A 20,408-nucleotide genomic window follows, 5' to 3' on the forward strand; every position below is an offset into this window, starting at 1 on the left:
ATGGCAAGTGTAAATAGAAAGCATTGGCTTTTCCAGTGCATCATATTTCCTCTTGCCCAGGGTTTTCATAAACTCAATTTTTCTCAACTCTTTCCCCTCTACCCAACCTCTCTCTTAGTTAGGTGTACATTTGTTTGCAAATAACAGAAAATCTGTTTATCATAAGCTTAAAGAAATAGAGGTTTCATTGTTTTTATTATAACAAGAAGGCCAACACCAGGGTAGGGTAATTTAGGGCTGGTATGTGGATCAGTGAATGCTCAGGGCTTTAGGCTCTTTCTACCTTTTTGATCCCCAGTCCTTAGTGGGTAGAGGTTGTTCTCATAGGTAAAATGTGCTGCTACCATTCAGGTGCCCTTGTTCTAGAGAGGAAGGCGAGGGGAAAGCAAAAATAAAAAAAGTATTTTTCTTGTAGACATTGTCTTTTTATTCAAGAAGAAGAGAAGCTCAATCTAGAGACTTTCTCCTGCACCCCACTGGCCAAAACCCTGTCATATGGCCAATGATCCCTGTAAGGGAGACTAGGACATCAACAATATCTCTAGTAGAGGATGGGAAAGGAGAAAAGAGGATTGTAAATGGCTTTTGTGTAACCAATCCAGTGTCTATCGCTCTGCTCTTCCTAATTCCTACTCATCCTTTAGGTCTCAGCCCAAGACCATTCAGACTAAGTGAATTTTTATGTACTCTCACAACATTAATAATAGCTCTTAAGACAGTTTGTAAATGTACACTGATTTGAATAATCTTTGGATTCATGTTTATTAATATCTATTGAGGGCAGAATCAGGCCTGATTCTTGATGACTAACGTATCCCTGGAACTAAAGTCTGTAAGGTATTTCACTTAGTGTAATACTCTTTAGTTCCACTTGTGTTGTTACAAATGTCAAGATTTCATACCTTTTTATTTTTGAATAATAGTCCAGTGTGTATATTTATATTTATAGCCACATCTCTTTATCTATTCATCAGTGCATGGACACTTGCACTGTTTCCATAATTTGGCTATTGTAATAATGCTGCTATAAATACTAGGGTATATATATTCCTTTGAATTAGTATTTTTGTATTCTTTGGGTAAATACCTAGTAGTGCAGTTGCTGGATCATAGGATAGTTTTATTTTTAACTTTTTGAGGAACCTCCACACTATTTTCTAGAGTGGCTGCACCAGTTTGTATTCCCACCAACAGTGCACAAGGGTTTCCTTTTCTCTACATCCTCACCAATACCTGTTGTTTCTTGTGCTATTGATTTTAGTCATTCTGACAGGTGTGAGGTGATCTCTCATTGTAGTTTTGATTTTCATTTCCCTTATGATCGGTGATATTGAGCCTCTTTTCATAAGTCTGTTGGCCATTTGTGTGTCTTCTTCAGAAAAATGTCTATTTGTGTCTTCTGCCTATTTTAAAATAGGATTATTTGGTTTTGGGGTGTTGTTTTGTAAGTTCTTTATATATTTTGGATCCTAACCCTTTATCAGATATGTCATTTGTAAATATTTTCTCTCATCCCATAGGCTGCCTCTAAGTTTTGTTGATTGTTTCCCTCATTGTGCAGAAGCTTTTTATTTTGAGAGCATTATGCTAAGTGAAATAAGTCAGCCAGAGAAAGATAAATACTACATGATTTCACTCATATGTAGAATTTAAGAAACAAAACAAACAAGCAAAGGGAAAAAGGAGAGAGGGAGAGGCAAACCAAGAAACAGACTCTTAACTATGGAGAACAAACTTATCAGAGGGGACGTGGTTGGGGGTCTGGGTTAAATAGGTGATGGGGATTAAGGAGGGCACCTGTGATGAGCACTGGCTGTGGTATGGAAGTATTGAATCACTATATTGTACACCTGAAACTAATATTATACTGTACATCAACTAACTGGAATGTAAATAAGAACTTTAAAAAAGTATGTATAGTCTTTATAAATATTTAGATCTACACCCGCACAGCATGAGAGAGTTCATGTTAATGGAACAAAACAATGATTGTTTTAAAAGCAAAGTGATGATGAAAATAAAATGTGCCAAAATAAATTTATATTAATAATAACTTGTTAGAAGTCAATAAACTGTATATATAAAATGATTTTTTAAGCCACAAAATAAGGTTTATTTATTCTTCTTTAATGGTATCTCCTTGCTTGTCTTATTCATATTGTTTATGGGAAGGGAGAATCTGGAAAAAATAAAATTTGATATTTTAAAAATAAAGTTTAAATTTTTTAAATTGAAATTTTTATTTTTCCTTCTAAGATGCAAATTATCGAGGTCTTTAAATAAGCAGTTTTATTAATCACCGTCTTCTTAAAAGTCTTATAAAATGCATACCCAAGCTGAAAAAATCCGTGCTACTAAATTTTGCTTATCTGTATATTTTCTTGGATTTTGTAAAATCTGTATCTACCCACAAGAATGTATCTCTCCTGGGATACTGTGTATGGTGCCTGAAAAAAGATGAGCATTGAGGCTCGGCCTCTTCTTCTGGCTAAGGAGCTTCAGTGCACAGAAGAGAACCACTGCCAGGCTCTTCCCTGTTCCTTAGGGCTGGCTTTTGCATTGATCATCCTCACAAGAAGTGTGTGGCTGGGGTTCTTTCCCTGTGATTAAATCATTGGCTGGCAAGACTCCTAAACTGAGAGGGTAAAACCTGCAAACTACTGTGTAGACCTCACTCCCACTCGCTTTCTGAATCAATAACCTATTGGGTTATTTCTTTTTTCTTTTGCTTCACCTGGGGGGCCTGTGAAATGACCTGTACTACTGTGCAATGGCTAAACAGAGAAAAGAAAGGGAAGTAACATCTTCCAGGAAATTGACTGGAAAAAAAGCTTCTCACCAAAGTTCATTTATTTCAGAAAGCATAATAAATTTCAGAAAATGCTTATTTCCTATATCCCCGAAGCCCAAACTTGAAAAGGCAGTACCAAAAAATGAAATGACAGTTGTACATTATAGCAAAGATGGAAAAATGTAAATAAATTATTAGCAAGCAAATCTAGCAGTGTGCTAATAGAACAAAGTCTAAGACCAAGTACCCTTTATTCTAGGAGTTCTACAAATGTTAGAAACTAAGAAATTAGGCAACAGAAAAGAAATAATTGATGGATGCCAAAAGGACAACTGGATAATTAATATCTAGATCATCTGATTAACTCTTTTCATAAACTAAGAACTGAATGATATAATTTTTAAACTTCTGACTTAAACCAATAGCCAATATACTTAATAGTAATATTAAGAGAAACATTCCTTGAAAGTCAAGGGTAAGAAAAGATGCTTCCTGTTACCAGTTTCAATTAAAATTGTTCTGAAAGATCTAATAAAAAAGACAGATATAGATACTGGATATAAAATTAAACATAAAGATTTATAGGTTTATATGATTATTGGGGAAATCTGAGAAAAGTGACAAGAAAAACATTAGAACTTCTGCTATACAGGGTTCATTTAAGATATCTGGTTCAAAGTGTTTACAAAAAAATATCAAAAGCTTTTGAATATACTGACAATAACCCATTAGAAAAAAATATAGGGAAATGATTGCATTTTCACTAGCAAGCAAAAACATTAATTTTTTAAATGTTTAAAGAATGTGAATGATTATATGAATAATATAAAAAATTATAGAAGAAAACATAGAGCCATGAATACATAGAGTACGCCTCATGTTTATATATTGAAAAAACCTCTTGATATGCTAACAATTCTTCCTAAAGTTTATTTCTAAATTTAACACATTTACCACATCTCCAATAAAAATTCCATTGGGACTTTTCAGTAGGAGGATTTTAAGTAATGAATCCAGAATTTATCAGGATGGGTAATGGTATATAGACAGCAGGATAAACATATATGGCATTTACAAAAATTAGATATAATCTAAAATAAATTATGAATTAAAGACTTAAGGAAAAATCTCCTAACTATAAAAGCAAATGAAATTGTTTATGCATATTTATTTACTTTTGAACGGAGAAAAGTCTTCTCTAAGCATAACACCCAAGTGAGAAGACATAAAGGAAAAGGTGGATGGATGTAACTACAAAAAAAAAAAAAATTTAACTTAAGATAGTCACTGAAAAGGAAATTAAAATTGTAACGAGGAGTGCAAAAAACTATTTGCAGCATGTGACAATCAAAAAAGGTTGTATCCTTAACACAGTTCCTGCAATGCAATAGGTAACTTAAAAATAAGGATTTAAATTTTAAAATGTCCTAGGGTCATGAATAGAAAAAAATGCTTTCACGAAAAAGCAAGATATAAAGGAATAATACATATACAAAAATATTCAATCTCATTAGTAAGAAATGCAAACATAAATATTTTAAATCTTTTAAATTGGAAAAGATGTTTCTGAAATTGTTAGGAATATGAAGGAACACTTTCCTACAATGAATGTACATATTCTGATCATGTTGCTAAATTGCTAAAGCTTTCTGAAGACCAAGTAGAATGAAGCCAAAGCCTTTAAATGTCCAACACTCTGAACAGACTTTTCCTCTGAGAATTTATCCTCATAGTCACGTACACACGTGCAAGTGTAGCCAGAGCGTATTGATCACACGAATGATATATTATAGCAAAAGCTAGAAATAAGGCAGCCCAGGTGGCTCTGCGGTTTAGCGCTGCCTTCCACCCAGGGTGTGATCCTGGAGACCTGGGATCGAGTCCCATGTCAGGCTCCCTGCATGGAGCCTGCTTCTCCCTCTGCCTGTGTCTCGGTCTCTGTCTCTCTTTCTGTGTTTCTCATGAATAAATAAATAAAATCTTTAAAAAAAAGCTAGAAACAATTGAAAGGTCTCAGGATGAGATGTTATTTAAATTATGATACTTTGTAACCACGAAGCATGATCTTTTTGAAGAACACTTAATTACATGAAATTTTTTTTTTATTATGTTAAATTTTTAAAATTGTATATGGTGGCTGGGTGGCCTGGGTGGTTCAGTAGTTAAAGTGTAGTTAAGTAGTTAAGTGTCTGCTTTTGGCTCTGGTCATTATTCCAGAGTCCCTCCCAGAATCCCTGTTCAGCGGGGAGTCTGCTTTACTTCTCCCTCTCCTTCTGCCCTTGCCTCCACTTATGCTCTCTTTCGCTCTCTCTCTCTCAAATAAATACAATCTTTAAAAAAGAAATAAATTGTATGTGCCATAGGAATATAATTATGTAAAATATCCTATAAATTGGCAAAAATTCCTGTACTGAAATAATTCCTAAGAATTGACAATAGTAGTATTCAGGCAGTGACACAAGGGTTGATTTTACTTTTGTTCTTCATCATGCTAGATTTTCCATGAGGTGCTAATTCTCCTTAATGAATATATAATACTTTATAGTTTTAGAAGTATATATATTAAATGTAATTAGAAGGGAATTTGCAGTTTTGCAAGGAATATTCATCAGTAAATTATTTTTCTTAAAAAAGTAGCAGAAGTATACTTTACATTTCCATGATGTTATATGTCAGGCATATCCCATTTTTTAGAAGTGGCTTAAGTGTAAACCTAAATAAACAGTCTCAAAGAATATATTCAGGACCCTCTGGAATCAGAATCATAGTACTTTGCATTTTTAATATTGCTGTGTAAATCTACTCTGGTTGTTTTATACATGACAGCTTTTGGTTTTGTCTGCTCCGACTCCATTTTCCAGGCAATAATATTTAGGGAAGCCATGCTATTTTCAAAATGCTGGGGAGGACTCAGGAGGAAATGGAGTAATAAATTTTTGACCCAAGTGTAGGCAGAAAAAGAGAAAGGAAAGACAGACAAAGAAAAAAGGATGTGGGCTTCTAGATGAAGTGTGGGTCCAGACAGACATTAGCAGAAAGCTCAACTCTTGGAAACTTTGTCCTCACCCCAGGATTTGTAAACAGCCTGGATCCATTGTTGAAGATGCTGGAGAGGTAAAGGATCAGCTCTGGCCACCTAAACAGGACTTCATTGCACTGCTGCCCTTAACCCCAACCTGCCAGACTCTTAGGACTGGCGGGGACTGTGACTCAAAGTCCCTTCTGATGAAAATATCCAAGCTATAAAAAAAAACACTATATATTTGTCAAAGAGAATTAGTGACTTATGAAGAAGCATGAAGAACAGAAGGAAATTCACCCTCGTTTCACAATCTAAACACAAATGCAGAGTTCACAGGCACCTCAGGAATGAGACAGTTCCGATAATGGAAGGAGAAGGTCTGTCAGCAGCAATCTGGGCTCATGATAACAGGCCCTTATGTTTCCCAGAAGTCTCCTTGATAGACAAATGGGGCCATGTTGTGAAAGCCAAACTCTGGGCACCCTGAAGTCCCTAAATCCCAACACTCTTTGCATCTCATATTGACTCAGTCCCCAAGACTACTTGTCTTGGTTTTCTACACTATTTCCTGCTTATGAGGTGGTAACTGAAAGAAATAGGTAATCAGAATGGACACATTCCTATTTTAAAATACAAATGGGACTTGGAAGGTAGAAGCCCAGATCATTCTCACCTTGGTGTGATTTTAATTGGCTACTCTTCTCTTGATTCAACTCAATTTACTAAATTAGATTGGGCTGTGAAGAAAACAGAGCAGTAATTTGGGACCATGCACTTGTGAGGCAGAACCGGGGAGTGCCTTAATGCAGACTTGGGCTGGTTAGAGCATTAATGAGGGAAATGGCCAGAAAGGGAAGAGGATACCTTCTTTTCATTTTGCTTAGTTTTAGGCTGGCAGTGTCTTCATTGGACCATTGAAATCCATGATGGCTGTGATCTGGCTCATAGTCTAGCTGAGTCTTTAACATATTAACTTCTAAGCCCTTCATCATGCCAGCTGGAAAGAGAAAGGAACTGATCTTTGGAAACAAATTTAAGTGATGCCCCAGTAAGGATTTGGTCACAGGGTTTCTAGATTATTGTCTAAGTGTCTCTTTGAAGAGCCCAGTTAAGTTGTTGAGCTAACTAGTTGCATGTCACCCCCAGAACTGCTTCCTTTTTAGTTCCCATCATGAATTCAAGCATTCTAAAGTCCACTCTGACTCTCTGGGACTATTTGGGAGGTATTTCAGCTGTTTGTGGAGTTTTCTTTTGTTTAAACATTTTCAGAATCAGGAAATCCTCTTATAAGAGCACATTAATTATCCAAAAGGACATTTCTCCACAGTAAAATTAATTGATAAATTATACAAGATGAGCATTTAAGCTCATGCTTCTCATCTTCCCAAATACCACTAAATGTGCACCTGAGACTTTTCAAAATTAGTGTCTCAGTTATACTCTTTGACAGAGCAGAGGGGTAGCTAGCATGACTGTTCACCCTTCTTGTAGGAGCTCAGGAAGTGTGATTTGTGAAGATGGTTGCTTGTCAGTCCATATATGGTTTAGGGCACTAAATTAAGTTATAAGAACAGAACATCACTTACTTTTCATGATCTGAAATCTAGGACGCTGAGAAGGAAGGGAAGGGAAAGGAACTCAGCACTTCTGGTGCTATAAAAAAGTCATGAGAGTCTTTCCTCATGGGGAAAACCCAGAAGATCTGAAGAAAGAACATCTCGTGATTCAGTTGGAGGACTCAACGGTGTCAGATATCTTCCAGGATCCAAGAAGAAAGGCCCTGGCACTGAAGACTTTGTGCCAAGAGGCATAGAAGCTGCTCTGTAGACCTTCTACAAAGGATGCACACATGTCTCTGGACATTGATCTGAAACATGCTAAGACCCTGAGTTGGTCAAAACCAAGAAGTACTACTCTTCCATTTTTGATGATTCAATGAAGAAACAGGATAAAACCAGAAAAATCCTGGCACATATTTTTCATGACCTCACAGTCTCAAAAAAATGGAAAGACCTAGGACAGATGGTGATTTTTTGGTCACTTTATCCGTGGCAATGAGCTAGTCTGGGATGAAGGTCTATAAGAAGGTAAAAACATAAGAGGGTATGGAATGCAGCTAATTCTACTCAAGTAGCAAAGTGGTTGGATACAATTTGGGGAAGGATGGGGCTCTGCATGATTCTATCGATGTAATTCAGATGATAAAATTTAAGATGAAAATTGGAGAAGGGTAACACTTGAAGAAAGCCAGGGAGATGTAGGGCACATTGGGACTGCTCGATTCCAGTGGCAAGGTGTAGGTGGGTCCCGTGGACATGGAAAAGACAGAGCTCCACCATGAGAAGGGCTCAGGGCTTTGGGCTCCTGAAGGACACACCCTGGTTCCAAACTTCAACTTGACTCTGATTCCAGAACCTCAGAGGCCCCATGGGCAAGATGATTATGCCACCTGCTTGTGTCACTTTGTAACCCTGGAAAGGCATTTTGTAAAATTCAATTGACAATGAAGAAATGGTGCTTTTAGGTAAAAAGTATATATATAGCAGTGAGTTTTATGATTGGTATATGTGATTTGTGGGTGATTTGTTTATAATATATTGGAAATGAGAATCTGATATGTTAGAGAATTTGACTTACCAGATTTGTAATTTTAATTGAAATGTTTAGGAAGATTTAACAAATTAATTTTATAGTCAATATTCAGAGGCTCATAAGAACCTCATTTACTTAAGTTGTAAATTTAATTCTTAGGAGGTTGGAATGCTTTAAGAGAATTTAATATGCTAAATTTAGAAGGTTTGATTTACTAGGTTTACCAGAACTATGAGTCCTGAGAAAGATTTTGTTTCTCCTATTTTAAGTCATTTTAGGGGATTTGAAGTTTTAAGAAAACCAGACATGTTAAATTTGAAATATTTAAGGGGATTTAATAATTAACATTATGTGCTGTTTACATTTTTTAAGATTATTTGATTTTTAAGCTTTTTAAGTCAGAAAAATTTCTGACTAATTGGAAATACATGAGATCCTCTCACTGAGTTTGAAAATGTTAAAAAATTTAGGAGGTAGAACTCCATCTCATGTTTAAGAGCTAATTGAATATTAGTCAAAGGACAAGAGAAAATGAATGCTTGACACTTTAACTAGACTTATAACAAAAATTAAAAGATTTATAAGATGTGTTCAAAGGCAAAAGAAACAACTTTAACAAACTGAATATCAAGTAAAACCCATGCAGCTGTTAAGAGTGTTTTGCTAATATCCTCAGGCATTTCTCCCTTACACATTTTTGCTATGACCCTCAGACATTAAACACTCAAATAATGCTCCAAGGGTGGTAACTTTACAACACACAGGATATGGGAAGTGAATGAATGTATTGTTTTGGAGATGGTATAAATGAAAATGATTTAGTTTTCCTGGACTGTGATATACAATATCCAAATGCCAGACTTTTGGTAGAGTGTGTATCTCCATAGATTGGAAGGATGCTGGAAAGCATCTGACAAGAGGTTTGCTGTCGCAATTAGGAGGATTTTAAACTATAATTTAGAGGAGTGGCAGGGATATAAATGTTTCATCCTGTTATATATATTTTTAAGATTTGTTTATTTATTCATGAGAGACACACTGTAAGAGGCAGAGACACAAACAGAGGGAGAAGCAGGGTCCCCACAGGGAGCCCAATGCAGGACTGGATCCCAGGACCCCGCAATCACGGCCTGAGCCAAAGGCAGACCACTGAGCTACACAGGCATCTCCATCCTGTTGTACTTGATGTAGGAGGAATTCAAGAGTAACTGAAACAGGAATGGGTGTGCAGAATGGGTATAATGGTGTGTCAAGGTTTATTATAGATCATAACATAACTATTACCTGAGTTCTTACTGGATCTCAGGCAATGAATCAGCAATTTCCCATACATCTCCATACTTTTCCCTTACTCTCTCTCCTTGCAACAATACTCTATGAGGTAACTTTTATTATATCTTTTTATCAGTTGAGGAAACTGAGGTCCAGAGAGGTTAAGTGTCTTACCTACATTTGCATAGCTAATGGTAGAAACACTGCTGGGACCACTGCCTGTGGTCTTTTCTATGGTAAACTCCATTATCAAAGGTTAGTTGTAAGGTTATTAAAAGACATTCTTATACAAAAGATATGAAAGGCACTCCACAAAGAGTACCAAATATTAAATACAGCGATAAAGCTGAATTAGGAAGTAGATCAAGGAAAGAATTATAAAAGAGAGGAGCACGGCATCAAGCCCAGGGTTGCTTAGACAAATTTCCTAGAGCTTCATGTGTTGCATTAACACTCAAGCTGAGATTTATGTCTTAAGGACATCTTTTCATCCCTGGGGATTCATTATCCATAGAATCTCATATCTCCCCTTCCAGGAATTGGAATCATAGCTTCTCAAGGTGGCAAGAGAGGAGGTTTGGGTAATGGAAACCAATTCTTCAGTCTGTTCTCCAGGTCAATAACTTTCTTGGATGCTCTGCTGGAATTTTTCTGTGTCTGTGGTATTTGAATATAGTATGGACTATATATTCAGACAATTACTGTGGTTATAGGACTTGGAGTGCTTGATGGAGGGTAGGCTTCTGCTTGTCCTGACCCAGGGAGGATAAGTACAACAGAGGGTGCACTTCCTGTTGCCAGTAGAGGTATTGGAAAAAAAGCTAGAGAGTTGACAACAGTTGGTCCATAGGAGGATCATGAAATATCTGAGTTTCCAGTATTCCTAGAAAGATTGGGGGTAAGGCAGAAATGATAAACACCTCCCTTGATTAGAAGTGTTCTCCTTGGGTGCAACATCTGTTGGGGACTCAGTGTGGGTCAGGAATCCGACCCAGTTAAGTGAAGCGTGGACAAGGCAAGTGTGAATTAAAACACATAGTTATTCTAGAAGGAGGGTTCTGAACCAAGTATTCTATAGTGTAGGCTGGATTGAGGAATGCTAATAGGGTAGTGTTCACTTCCAGGTATTAGTTAGCCTCTCAGTTTAGAGGACTATTAACAATAGGAATAGCCTGTAGAGGCTAAGGAGGATGGAAAAATGAAGGAACCATGAACAGTCAACCAGGGATGGAGAAGCTTCCGGAGGGACATATCTAAAAGACTGCCACACAGAAGAGGAATTATGTTCATAGGAGTAACCCATAATCAGAGGCAGATTCCAGTTCAACAAAAGGAATAATTTTATAATGATTCAAATGGAATGAGTTTAACAAGTGAGACAGATTAGTAAAATATTTAAGCAGAATTTGATATTCTTACAATGGCTCCATCTAGAAGGTTGTGGGGTTGAGTTTTTGTTTGGGTGGAAAATTATTTAAAGAGTCTCTAATATCCTCTTTGGCACAGTAAGAGACTTATATCACTTTTCTGCCTTCAGTGACAGCCTTAGATGATACAGCATCCAAGAGCCACCTTGAGTGGGAGTACAAAGGCAGACATCTAAGGCACAGGAAAGCAAATTGCATGGGTCTCCAAGCTATGAGGGAGTACAGAGTGGGAGGATGCTAAAATAAATTGTTTCTAATAGTCTTTCCAAGACAGGAACAGAATCCCCATTGGTATTTAGGATTAGATGAAACAATGGATCAGAGAGCATGCAAATACAAGGTAACTATCAATTTTATTAAATGATATCTCTTTTCTAGTTTCCAAGTGACAAACACTAATAAGTCATTTATAATTTCCAGTCCAGTGTTCTAGAAGTTAATTAAAAAAATACAAACTCCACATTGTTTTCTCTGTACTTTGCTATTTCTTTTCTCCTCCACCTCTCCCTTCTTCTCTTTCTTTTCTTCTTTTTACCAATTAATCTTTCTCAATCTGTGTAGTTCTTCCCTCTACCTCCAAGCTCTCTCAGCATGGTATTAATTATATTGGGTTATAATAGTATTTATGAGTTTATCAATCCCCAAAGATGAGAGCACAGGGCAAAGGCAATGTTTTACTGCCTCAGGATTTGGCATATGGTAGGTGCTCAGTAATGGTTGGATGGATGGGTGGATGGATGGATGGAATGGATTGATGGGATGGATGGATGGATGTGTGAGGAAGAGGCCATTCCCCTCATTGCCATCTAACTTTATCCCTCTTTAGCATACTCTGTTGGTACTACCTTTCATAGCTGACCAATGTCTTCTAATTACCATATCCAGTGTCTTCTGATGAGTTTAAAAACATGAAATTCCTGGTATATTTTGGATTCTAATGACACTGATGAATAGAGCCAATCACAAGCTACTTCTTTTGACCTTTGTCACTCCACATATCCTGATTTCTCCAGTAACTCTCTGCTTCTTTTTTTCTTCTCCTATTTATTGATAGGACATTCTCATGAGTATTTGCCCTTTGCCTCTTCTCTAGAAACATGTATAGGTAAAAAAAGATGTTCTCTACTTTCAAACTCCAATAAGCCATCTGTTTGGAAAGCTACTAAATCTACATTTTGATCCCTTCTGAGTCTCTAGCCCCATATCTCAAGTTGTCTGTTGTGCATTTCCAACTAATTATTATATTTTCACATCAACTCCAACAAAAACTGTATCCATCTTCTTCCTACCAACCTCTCCATTCATTTCCTGATTTACCTATGAACTCACTTCAATTGAGTCAGCCAGTCATTCTCCCCAAACACTTTGCAATTTTTTACCTCCACACTTTTGCCAAAAAGTTTCCTTTACTGGAATATTGCCTTTATCATCCTCTCTAAAAAATTCGATCTAATCTTCAAGGCCAAAGTCAAAGGCCGCCTTTTGGAGTCTTCCTTGATAATCACTGTGGGACATAATGTTCCTCCTCCTCCCCTCTCATATTGGATTTGTCTGTACAACCCATATAAAATATATTATGTAACATCTCATATTGTAGATATCTCTAAGTCAGTTTTATTTGCCTCAAAATATAGCACAAGGCCTCTGAAGGAAGACATGAGGCCTTGAATTAAGAAACATCACCATACCAGGTGGCATTATCCCTTGATGGACTGAAGATCTTTGTCCAAGTTTAACTGAGTGTTGCTCCCTCATGATCTTTATTCACCATTTGCTAATTTAACATCAGTAGTAGTAACGAAGTCTTGTGGTCCTACTACATGTATTTACATTGAAAATTACTATTCACTTTCCTTCAGTTGAACCTATACTTCTGTCAGTTTGTTTTCTTTTTTTAAAACCAAGGTCCTTGACCATTCAGGACACTGGAAATTCCCAGGAGAAGGGACAGGATGTGACAAGTGCAGTGGGATAGCTCCAGAGAGTAAATGGGCATTGAACCTCTCCAGAAAAGGTCCTCTAGCCTAAATGACCCATCTAAGATGTAATAGGCTCAATTTTGATCCATGTCAACTTAGACACTTGAGGTTCTAAATTTTTTTTTTTTTTAAATATGGAACGCTTCACGAATTTGCGTGTCATCCTTGCGCAGGGGCCATGCTAATCTTCTCTGTATCGTTCCAATTTTAGTATATGTGCTGCCGAAGCGAGCACTGAGGTTCTAAATTTGAAAAGACAGGGTCAGTTGTGGTAGATGAACTTCTAGTGAATGACCATTCTCAGTACCATAGAGATGTCTGGTCATGGATTGTAAGTTTCATCTAAATTAGTACAAAGGGGATGCCTAGGTGGCTCAGTGGTTGAGTGTCTGCCTTAGGGCATGATCTCGGGATCCTGGGATCGAGTCCCCCATTAAGTGCCCTCTGGGGAGCCTACTTCTCCCTCTATCTATGTCTCTGCCTCTCTCTGTGTGTCTCTCATGAAAAAATAAATAAGTCTTTAAAATTTTTTTAAAAATAAATTAGTGCAAAGGATTCTAAAATCTATGTCTGACCTCTGGGTTGTGAAGAACTGACCTGAGATATACAATGGAATCCACGTCCAGCCAACAAGGTGGGGTACAGGGACAGACTGCAGGTATAGTGGAGACCTGGGAAGCAGGCTCTTTGAATTTGGAGCTAAGTGTGACTGGGAGAGTGGGACAGACATCATAGAACCGTGGGAAGTTTTTGATTATTTATGCATGTCTTTGCTCTTGGTTCCTCTTTTACTCTCTCAGAGAGCTCTCACTCTTTCTTTTGCCTTCAACCGTTACATATCTGGGCAACTGTATTTTTGGTCCTAACAATATTTCATATTGTTCAGAGACCATAATAATTTAAATGTTTCCTTTCACTCAAACACAAGATCCAGAACCAGTATGAGGAGTGAGCAATCTTCTTTCAAATAGCTGAAATTATACCTGCCCCCTCCAGGTAGAGAAGCAGTGTCACCAGCGCAGTGCTTCTCTGAGCCTCCTGTAGCTGTGTGTTTGTTTCCGTGTCAGACTGCCTTTTGCCTCTACAATCCCTCTAGTGGAGCTTCAGAATTGTCCTCCTTCCTCCCTTCCTAGATGCTGTTCTGCTAGAACTGGCAACCATCATGGGTCCCTGCAAAATGGATGTGTCACCTCAATGTCTTCCAACTTCCAATTTTATGAAACATCACACACACCTTTTAATTTTTCTAATAGGGAAGTTTTTTAAAAAATTTTATTTTAAGTGGGAGAAATTACAGAGTTTCAAATAGTGAAATTTTTGGAATTTAATTAGAGTTAGGCTTGAACTTGTTTGTTTAGGTATATTTGTCTCTGCAACCTTTCTTTCTTTTCTAAAGATTTATTTATTTATTTGAGAGAAATTAGGGGTAAGGAGGGGCAGAGCGAGAAGAGGAGAAGCTCAAGCAGACTCCATACTGAGCACAGGAATAGACATGAGGCTTGATCTCATGACCCTAAGATCAGGGCCTGAGCCAAAACCAAGAGTCAGATGCTCTGGCTGAGCCACCTAGATGCCCCTGTTTCTGCAGCCTTTTTATTCTAGGTAACCATTGCCTTCAATAAATAAGTATTCCTTCAGAAGAAGAACCCTTCCTGCTTCTCATTCCCCACTCTATGGAAAGATAACAGAAAATAATTAAACTAGTACTACAATCTGTAGCTGAAGGTTTCATTTCTGTATATATTTTGGTTCTGGAAGGAAATTTGGCAAAGTTTACCAAGACAGTTTGACCTAGCAATTCCACATCAAGGAGTTTATTTTAAGGAGAGAAAAAGGAATACTCTTAAAGATTTATGTCTAGGATACTTGTAGTTGTTAAAAATGGAAACAATTTACATCTAAAAATAGAAGTATGGCAAAAATAAATGAGCAGCCATGCAATATAATGCACCCATTTAAAAACCCTATTTTGCAAAATATTTCATGACATGGAAAATGCCCATGGTATGAATTAAGGAATAAAACAAGAAACAAAAATCAATCATTGAAACTGCTTTATTACGATCCAAAATTTATCCTTAAAGGTGTGAGTAACTATCTGTGGCATAAATAACACAGATAGAAAAAGCCAGTATAAGCTGGCATTCCAGAATTTTAACTGGTTATCTGTCAGTAGTGGGACTGTAGATACTTTTCAGATTTTCTTTACAATCTTATGTATTTTCCAAATGTTCTTCTGGGAAGATATAATATTTTAATCATTCATTCACTTATTTAAGAAATGTGTAGTGACCATTAGGTGCCAGGCACTCTGCCTTGTGCTGAGGAGATAAACAAGACAGAACAGACACATTCCTTGCTTTGCTCAGAGTTTATAATCCCTTAAAATTGGGAGAAAGAGACTTTTTCTTCTCAATTCATTTCATTTGACCTAGTAATTCCACTTTTGGGAATCTATCCTAAGGAAATAATCAAGAAAGCAAAACAAAATTATCATATAGAAATGTTTATTAGTGCATTAACCATAAAGTGAAAAAAATTTAGAAATCACCTAAATGCCCAGCAGTAGGAGGATGGTTAAAGTAAAAATAGCACATTCATGTAATGGAATAATAGGAAGCCATTAAGATTATGTTACTGAAGATTTTTTAATATATGGGAAAATGTTATTAATGTTTTCCATTACTATTAATGGAAAAAAGTAAGCTGTGAAATTATATAGACTCTGACCTCAATTATGTAGCATAGTAGTCATAAATGAGAAATTCAAATGTTAACAGGTGTTATTTTTGCATGGTGAAGTAATGGCTGATTGTACTTTGTGTCCATGTTCTGCATACTTCCCAAGTTTTTGCAATGAACAGGTTTAATTTTGTGATCAGGAAAACCATATTGCTTTTGTTTTTTAAGACTTGACGCAGAGATTAGATGTTAAAAATTCAAGGAACATACATAAAGGTAATTTACCATTTCCTTAAAATCTACACTGAAAAGAGATAATTCATATGGAGAGAGCTTACAGCCCCTTTCCTTTCTATGACATTCTAGGGAGAGAATGGATGACCACAAACTACCTTACAGAGGGCCTGGGGGATCAAGTCACTGTGCTCACCAGGTTGGGCAAGGAAAAAGTAGAAGGAATGCTGGAAGGATTTGGAGACAAAGCCCTGGAGCCTAATCCCAAACTCTATCCTGAATTCTAACCTTAAGCATGTCGTTGGTAATCTCCCTGGGCTGTATCTGTATATTAGGGAACCTATGGACATTTCTTGCTGCTGTCATTCCCTCAGTCTGGCACCAGAACTCCTCTGACCTCACTGAGCAGGTGTTGTGCAGCGTCAGGGTCCTGTCTCTGGTTTGCCTAGATTAAGAACAATGGAGCCTGAGATGCCAGGGTCAAGGCTGCTGAAATCTGGCTCCCCACCCAATCCAAAGTAAAGACTTTGTCGCTGACTCCTGTCCCTACCCTTCTAAGTTCAAAGGGACAGAGCATGGCTGTGGAATGTGACAATTCTGTGTAAGCCAAAGCAAGAGAGCTGGTGCCCCATCAGCTACTAAATGCTCAGGCACACACTGACTGACAGGTCTCCCTTGAGCTCACACAACGCCCAAGTGCAATGAAAATGCCAACTTTCCTTCTAATTTATAGTTCATCAAGGCTGAAGTTACACCAGGTTTCACTGCACATGTATTCAGTCATGTATCACGCTCTGGGTTTTATAAAGTTAAGGGGTCTGCTGTGCAGTTAAAGGAGCAGGTCCGCGCAGAAAGATTTATAGGCATACTTCACTTTCAACAAACGGTTATCTAAAACTAAAGTATCATAAGAAATACATTTACAAAAAAAATCCATTCCCCTACCACTTTGAGTAATCGGTTTGCCTTCTACATTTAAAGCATAAATTGATTCACCACAACTTGTTTTACACACGATGTAGCAAGCACATAGAGTTACATAAAGGGAGATGTGCATAGAACTTAGAAATCAGCATTTTGACACCACCCCCAAAGCTGGAAACATGTCTCAGATTTTAAAAGTGTTCATTGACTACAGAAGCTGAAAAAGACCTCAAATCAATTGCAAATGCTAAACAATCTTTATGCCAAAGGAGTTTAGTAGTTTGGGAATTTATTTATTTATTTATTTATTTAGGAAATTTTTCTCCTAGGTCTTTTTTTGGGTTTCTCATAATTCACTGATCTTGGCAAAGCCACTGAAAGAACCCATTTTAAAATCACAGTGGCAGGTGTTTTCAACATACTTCCACATCCCAGGTGAGCACTTAATACTTGTGCACACAGAGATATACACATTAGAGATCTGTAACACCCACAAAAATGTCAATACAGATAAAGCTGTGCTCCGATAATCAATTTTCCATCCTGCCACCTGAGGAGCCATTCATTCCAGAACGCTAGCCCCAGTGTTTGAAAATGCCAATATTTTCATTTTCAATTGGCTTCTGAAACCCTAGTTGGTTGCAGGAAGGAAGGAGATTTCAATTGCCTTTGCCAAGCACATTTCTCTGTGGATACAGACAGGTTAAAAACATTGACCTTACATGACAAGAGAAATTTGGAAAAGCTCTTGGGTAAGCTCCCTGGGTCCCTATCTGTAGAGTTCCTGAAGAACAGCCTAACTGCCTTTCATTCCTGAATGAGAGCTCCCAGCAGCAAAGATAGAGACAAATTAGAACCCTGAGTAGGTTATGATTCTAATGAAATGCTCTTCACATACAAATAATATTGGAGAGTTGAGGTGGGAGCAGAAAGCCCCTGAATTTCCAGGAAAAAGTGAAAAATGAGAAATTTTGCTTAGGCATACTTAAAACTGGAAGGCACCAACAGGCCTCCTAGCAAAATAGGCTTGCAGGGATTCACAAAGCCCCAACCAAGGGCCAGCCCCTTAGCCAGGGCAGGGTATACCCTTCAGGCTTTCAGGGTAAAGGAAAGGAAGGATATATGGAAAGAAGCAAAGGAGTGGAAAGGAAAGTGTCAAGGAGATGACTGCAGGAGGGGTGAAGAAAATAGGATTAAATGAAGGAAAAAGGAGGTGTGTGAAGAAAGGGAGACTGGCAATGAGTGAAAAGAAGGAGCAAAGGAAAGAGGAAATAGGAAAGAAAATGGTGAGGTAAGATAAAGCCCCCCATCAACAACTGATTCAGTGGCTGTCAGGAAAAACCCCAGGGTACAGGTGCCTAATCTCCACCTGGAGCCAGGTGCAGCGCAACCCAGAAGCTCACAGCAATGCCATGGTCCTCTAGGGACATATTCTCCCTTTTGCACAAAGGGCAAGCTCACCTATCAAAGGCCACAGCCGTCATGGAGTAGATGCTGGCGAAGACAGCAGCGATGGGGAAGAAGTTGTGGAACTTGCAGTAGAAGAGGCCGTAGTACCACTCATTGTGGACAGCGTAGGTGAAGTTCACCACTGTGTTGAAGGCAGCCATGGACGCCTCTGCGAAGGCCAGGTTCACCAGGAAGTAGTTAGTCACTGTCCTCATTCTCTTGTGGGCCAGGATGATCCACATCACCACCACGTTGCCCACGACAGAGGTCACCACAATGACCGTGTAGGCAGCTGCCCAAAGGACAATTTGCCAGGCTGGCTGCACGAACTGATTGGGCTCCGAGGTGTTGGTGGAGATATTTGGGAAGAGGTCCGAGTCTACCTGGAGGACGTTATCCATTCCTCTGCTAAATGGTCAAGCCCTCCTCTCTGCACACACTTCGTCTTCGCAGCAGGCCCTGAAGCTGAAGGCTGGGGTCAGAGTCCTGCTTAAACACAGAAGTCTGCGGGCTCTCTCTGGGCAGAACTCTTTCCTTGCAAGCAGGAGAGTTGGCGCTCAGAAGATAAAGGCTTCTAGATGCGCGGTCTGCTGCTTAAGGCTCTGAATTCCTCCACTTTCAAGCATCAGGAAGCATTTGAGTTCTGAAATCCGGAGACAGCGTCTCTACTGCGTGGGACTGGAAAAAGGAAAGAAATTCCACGGGTCACAGTTCCAGGAAGCAGGAGACCCCTGCCTTTCTGCACCTGCTGCTGCTGCTGCTTGCAACTCCTGTCCTCCTGCCTGCAGCGGGAAATGCAAAGCCTGTTCTGCAGGAGGACTTGGGGACGACGGGGAGGGTGTTCGTCACAGCTCGACCTGTAAAAGTTCTGGCTCTATGGCGGGGATTCTGGGGCGTCCGGCTGGAGATTTTTCCTTTGCTTTCGCTGCGCTGCCGCCGCTGGCGTCGCCTGCAGCTTCGCAGGCGCCTCTTTGGCTCGGGTCCTGCTGGGCTCGGGAGTTAGCAGAACCTCAGCAGGCTGCGCGCGAGGCTTTTATAACCCTCTGCAGAGACGTCACCGGGAAGGGGCAGTACCTGGGCTGCGTACTCGCCAGTCCCCGTGCGCAGCGCCGCGGCTGAACCGGCGGCTGGCAACCGTCTCACCCACCCACGCGGCCACCCCCCGCCCCCGCCGCCTTTCGCGGCTACCTGCCGTGGGAGTCTTCAAGCCGGGCGCCCCACGCGCTCCACGCGCTCCACGCGGGGGCGCTAGGTAGCCTCGGAGTAGTTGCGCCCGGCGGAGTCGGCCTGGAACCACAGACAGGGTTCGCCGACGCGCTGCCGCGATGGACGCGCAACTTCACGGGAGCGCAGCCCGGAGCGCTGCGACAGCTCTGCAGAGGCGCCCGCCTGTGGCTGTGGGAGTCGGGCGAGTGTGGGGGCGACGTGCCAGCGCCGCGCTACGGGCCTCTCTCCAGCCCGAGTGTGCCACGGGCTCGCTCTGGTTGCTACCAGGAAGGAAGAGATGGCGATGCCCAGTTCCAGGTGTCCAGAAAACAACTTTCCTGAGATCGTGTTTAGGAAACATCCCCCAAATCCCTAGTTCCTTTCCCTGGGTGGACCCATTCCCCTGGGGAAGCGATGATCGACTCTAAGCTTTGGGGATAGCGTCCCCAGGCTCCCTGGTGACTTGGCCCCTCCGTCCCCGAAAAGCGCCGCCAGAGCTCTGTAGCTGAGCCCGCGGCGCAGGCAGCCGGGACCGACCGGTCAGGGCTGCCTGCAAAGCTCGGTGCGCGCACGAGCCTCCCCTCAGCGGTGTGACGCCCAGACGCGCCTCTCGGGGCTCTCTGCCAGCGCCCACTGCGGCCGCCGTTCACCGCCCGGGGACCTGGCAGCTTCGGTGTCCGCGCCTCCCGGGCCTGCCCGCCAGAGCCGGGCCGGGGGCGACGCGGTCTCCTTCCCCTTCCCCCTCCCAGGTTTGCAGGGGGACTGGAGGGCAGGTCTGTCCTCCACCAGGTGGGGCAGGTCTCGCCCCACTCCCACCCCGCTCCCCAGCG

At 40.1% G+C, this 20,408-nt stretch overlaps 1 protein-coding gene and 1 non-coding gene across 2 annotated transcripts in view; both read right to left on the minus strand.

Annotated features, from left to right (window-relative positions):
- Positions 1–20,178, minus strand: part of TACR1 (tachykinin receptor 1) — a 138,370-nt gene extending 118,192 nt beyond the window's left edge. Inside the window, exon 1 of the mRNA XM_025994453.2 lies at positions 18,385–20,178. Coding sequence (XP_025850238.1) covers positions 18,385–18,773 — 389 coding nt within the window. The 5' untranslated portion in view covers positions 18,774–20,178. The remainder of the gene's footprint in view (positions 1–18,384) is intronic.
- Positions 13,212–13,318, minus strand: LOC112916904 (U6 spliceosomal RNA). The gene has a single exon (XR_003234364.1). It is a non-coding gene; the product is annotated as a U6 spliceosomal RNA (small nuclear RNA).
- Positions 20,179–20,408: the final 230 nt, after the last annotated feature.

This window comes from Vulpes vulpes, chromosome 8 (genome assembly GCF_048418805.1).
Source record: "Vulpes vulpes isolate BD-2025 chromosome 8, VulVul3, whole genome shotgun sequence".
NCBI lineage: Eukaryota > Metazoa > Chordata > Mammalia > Carnivora > Canidae > Vulpes > Vulpes vulpes.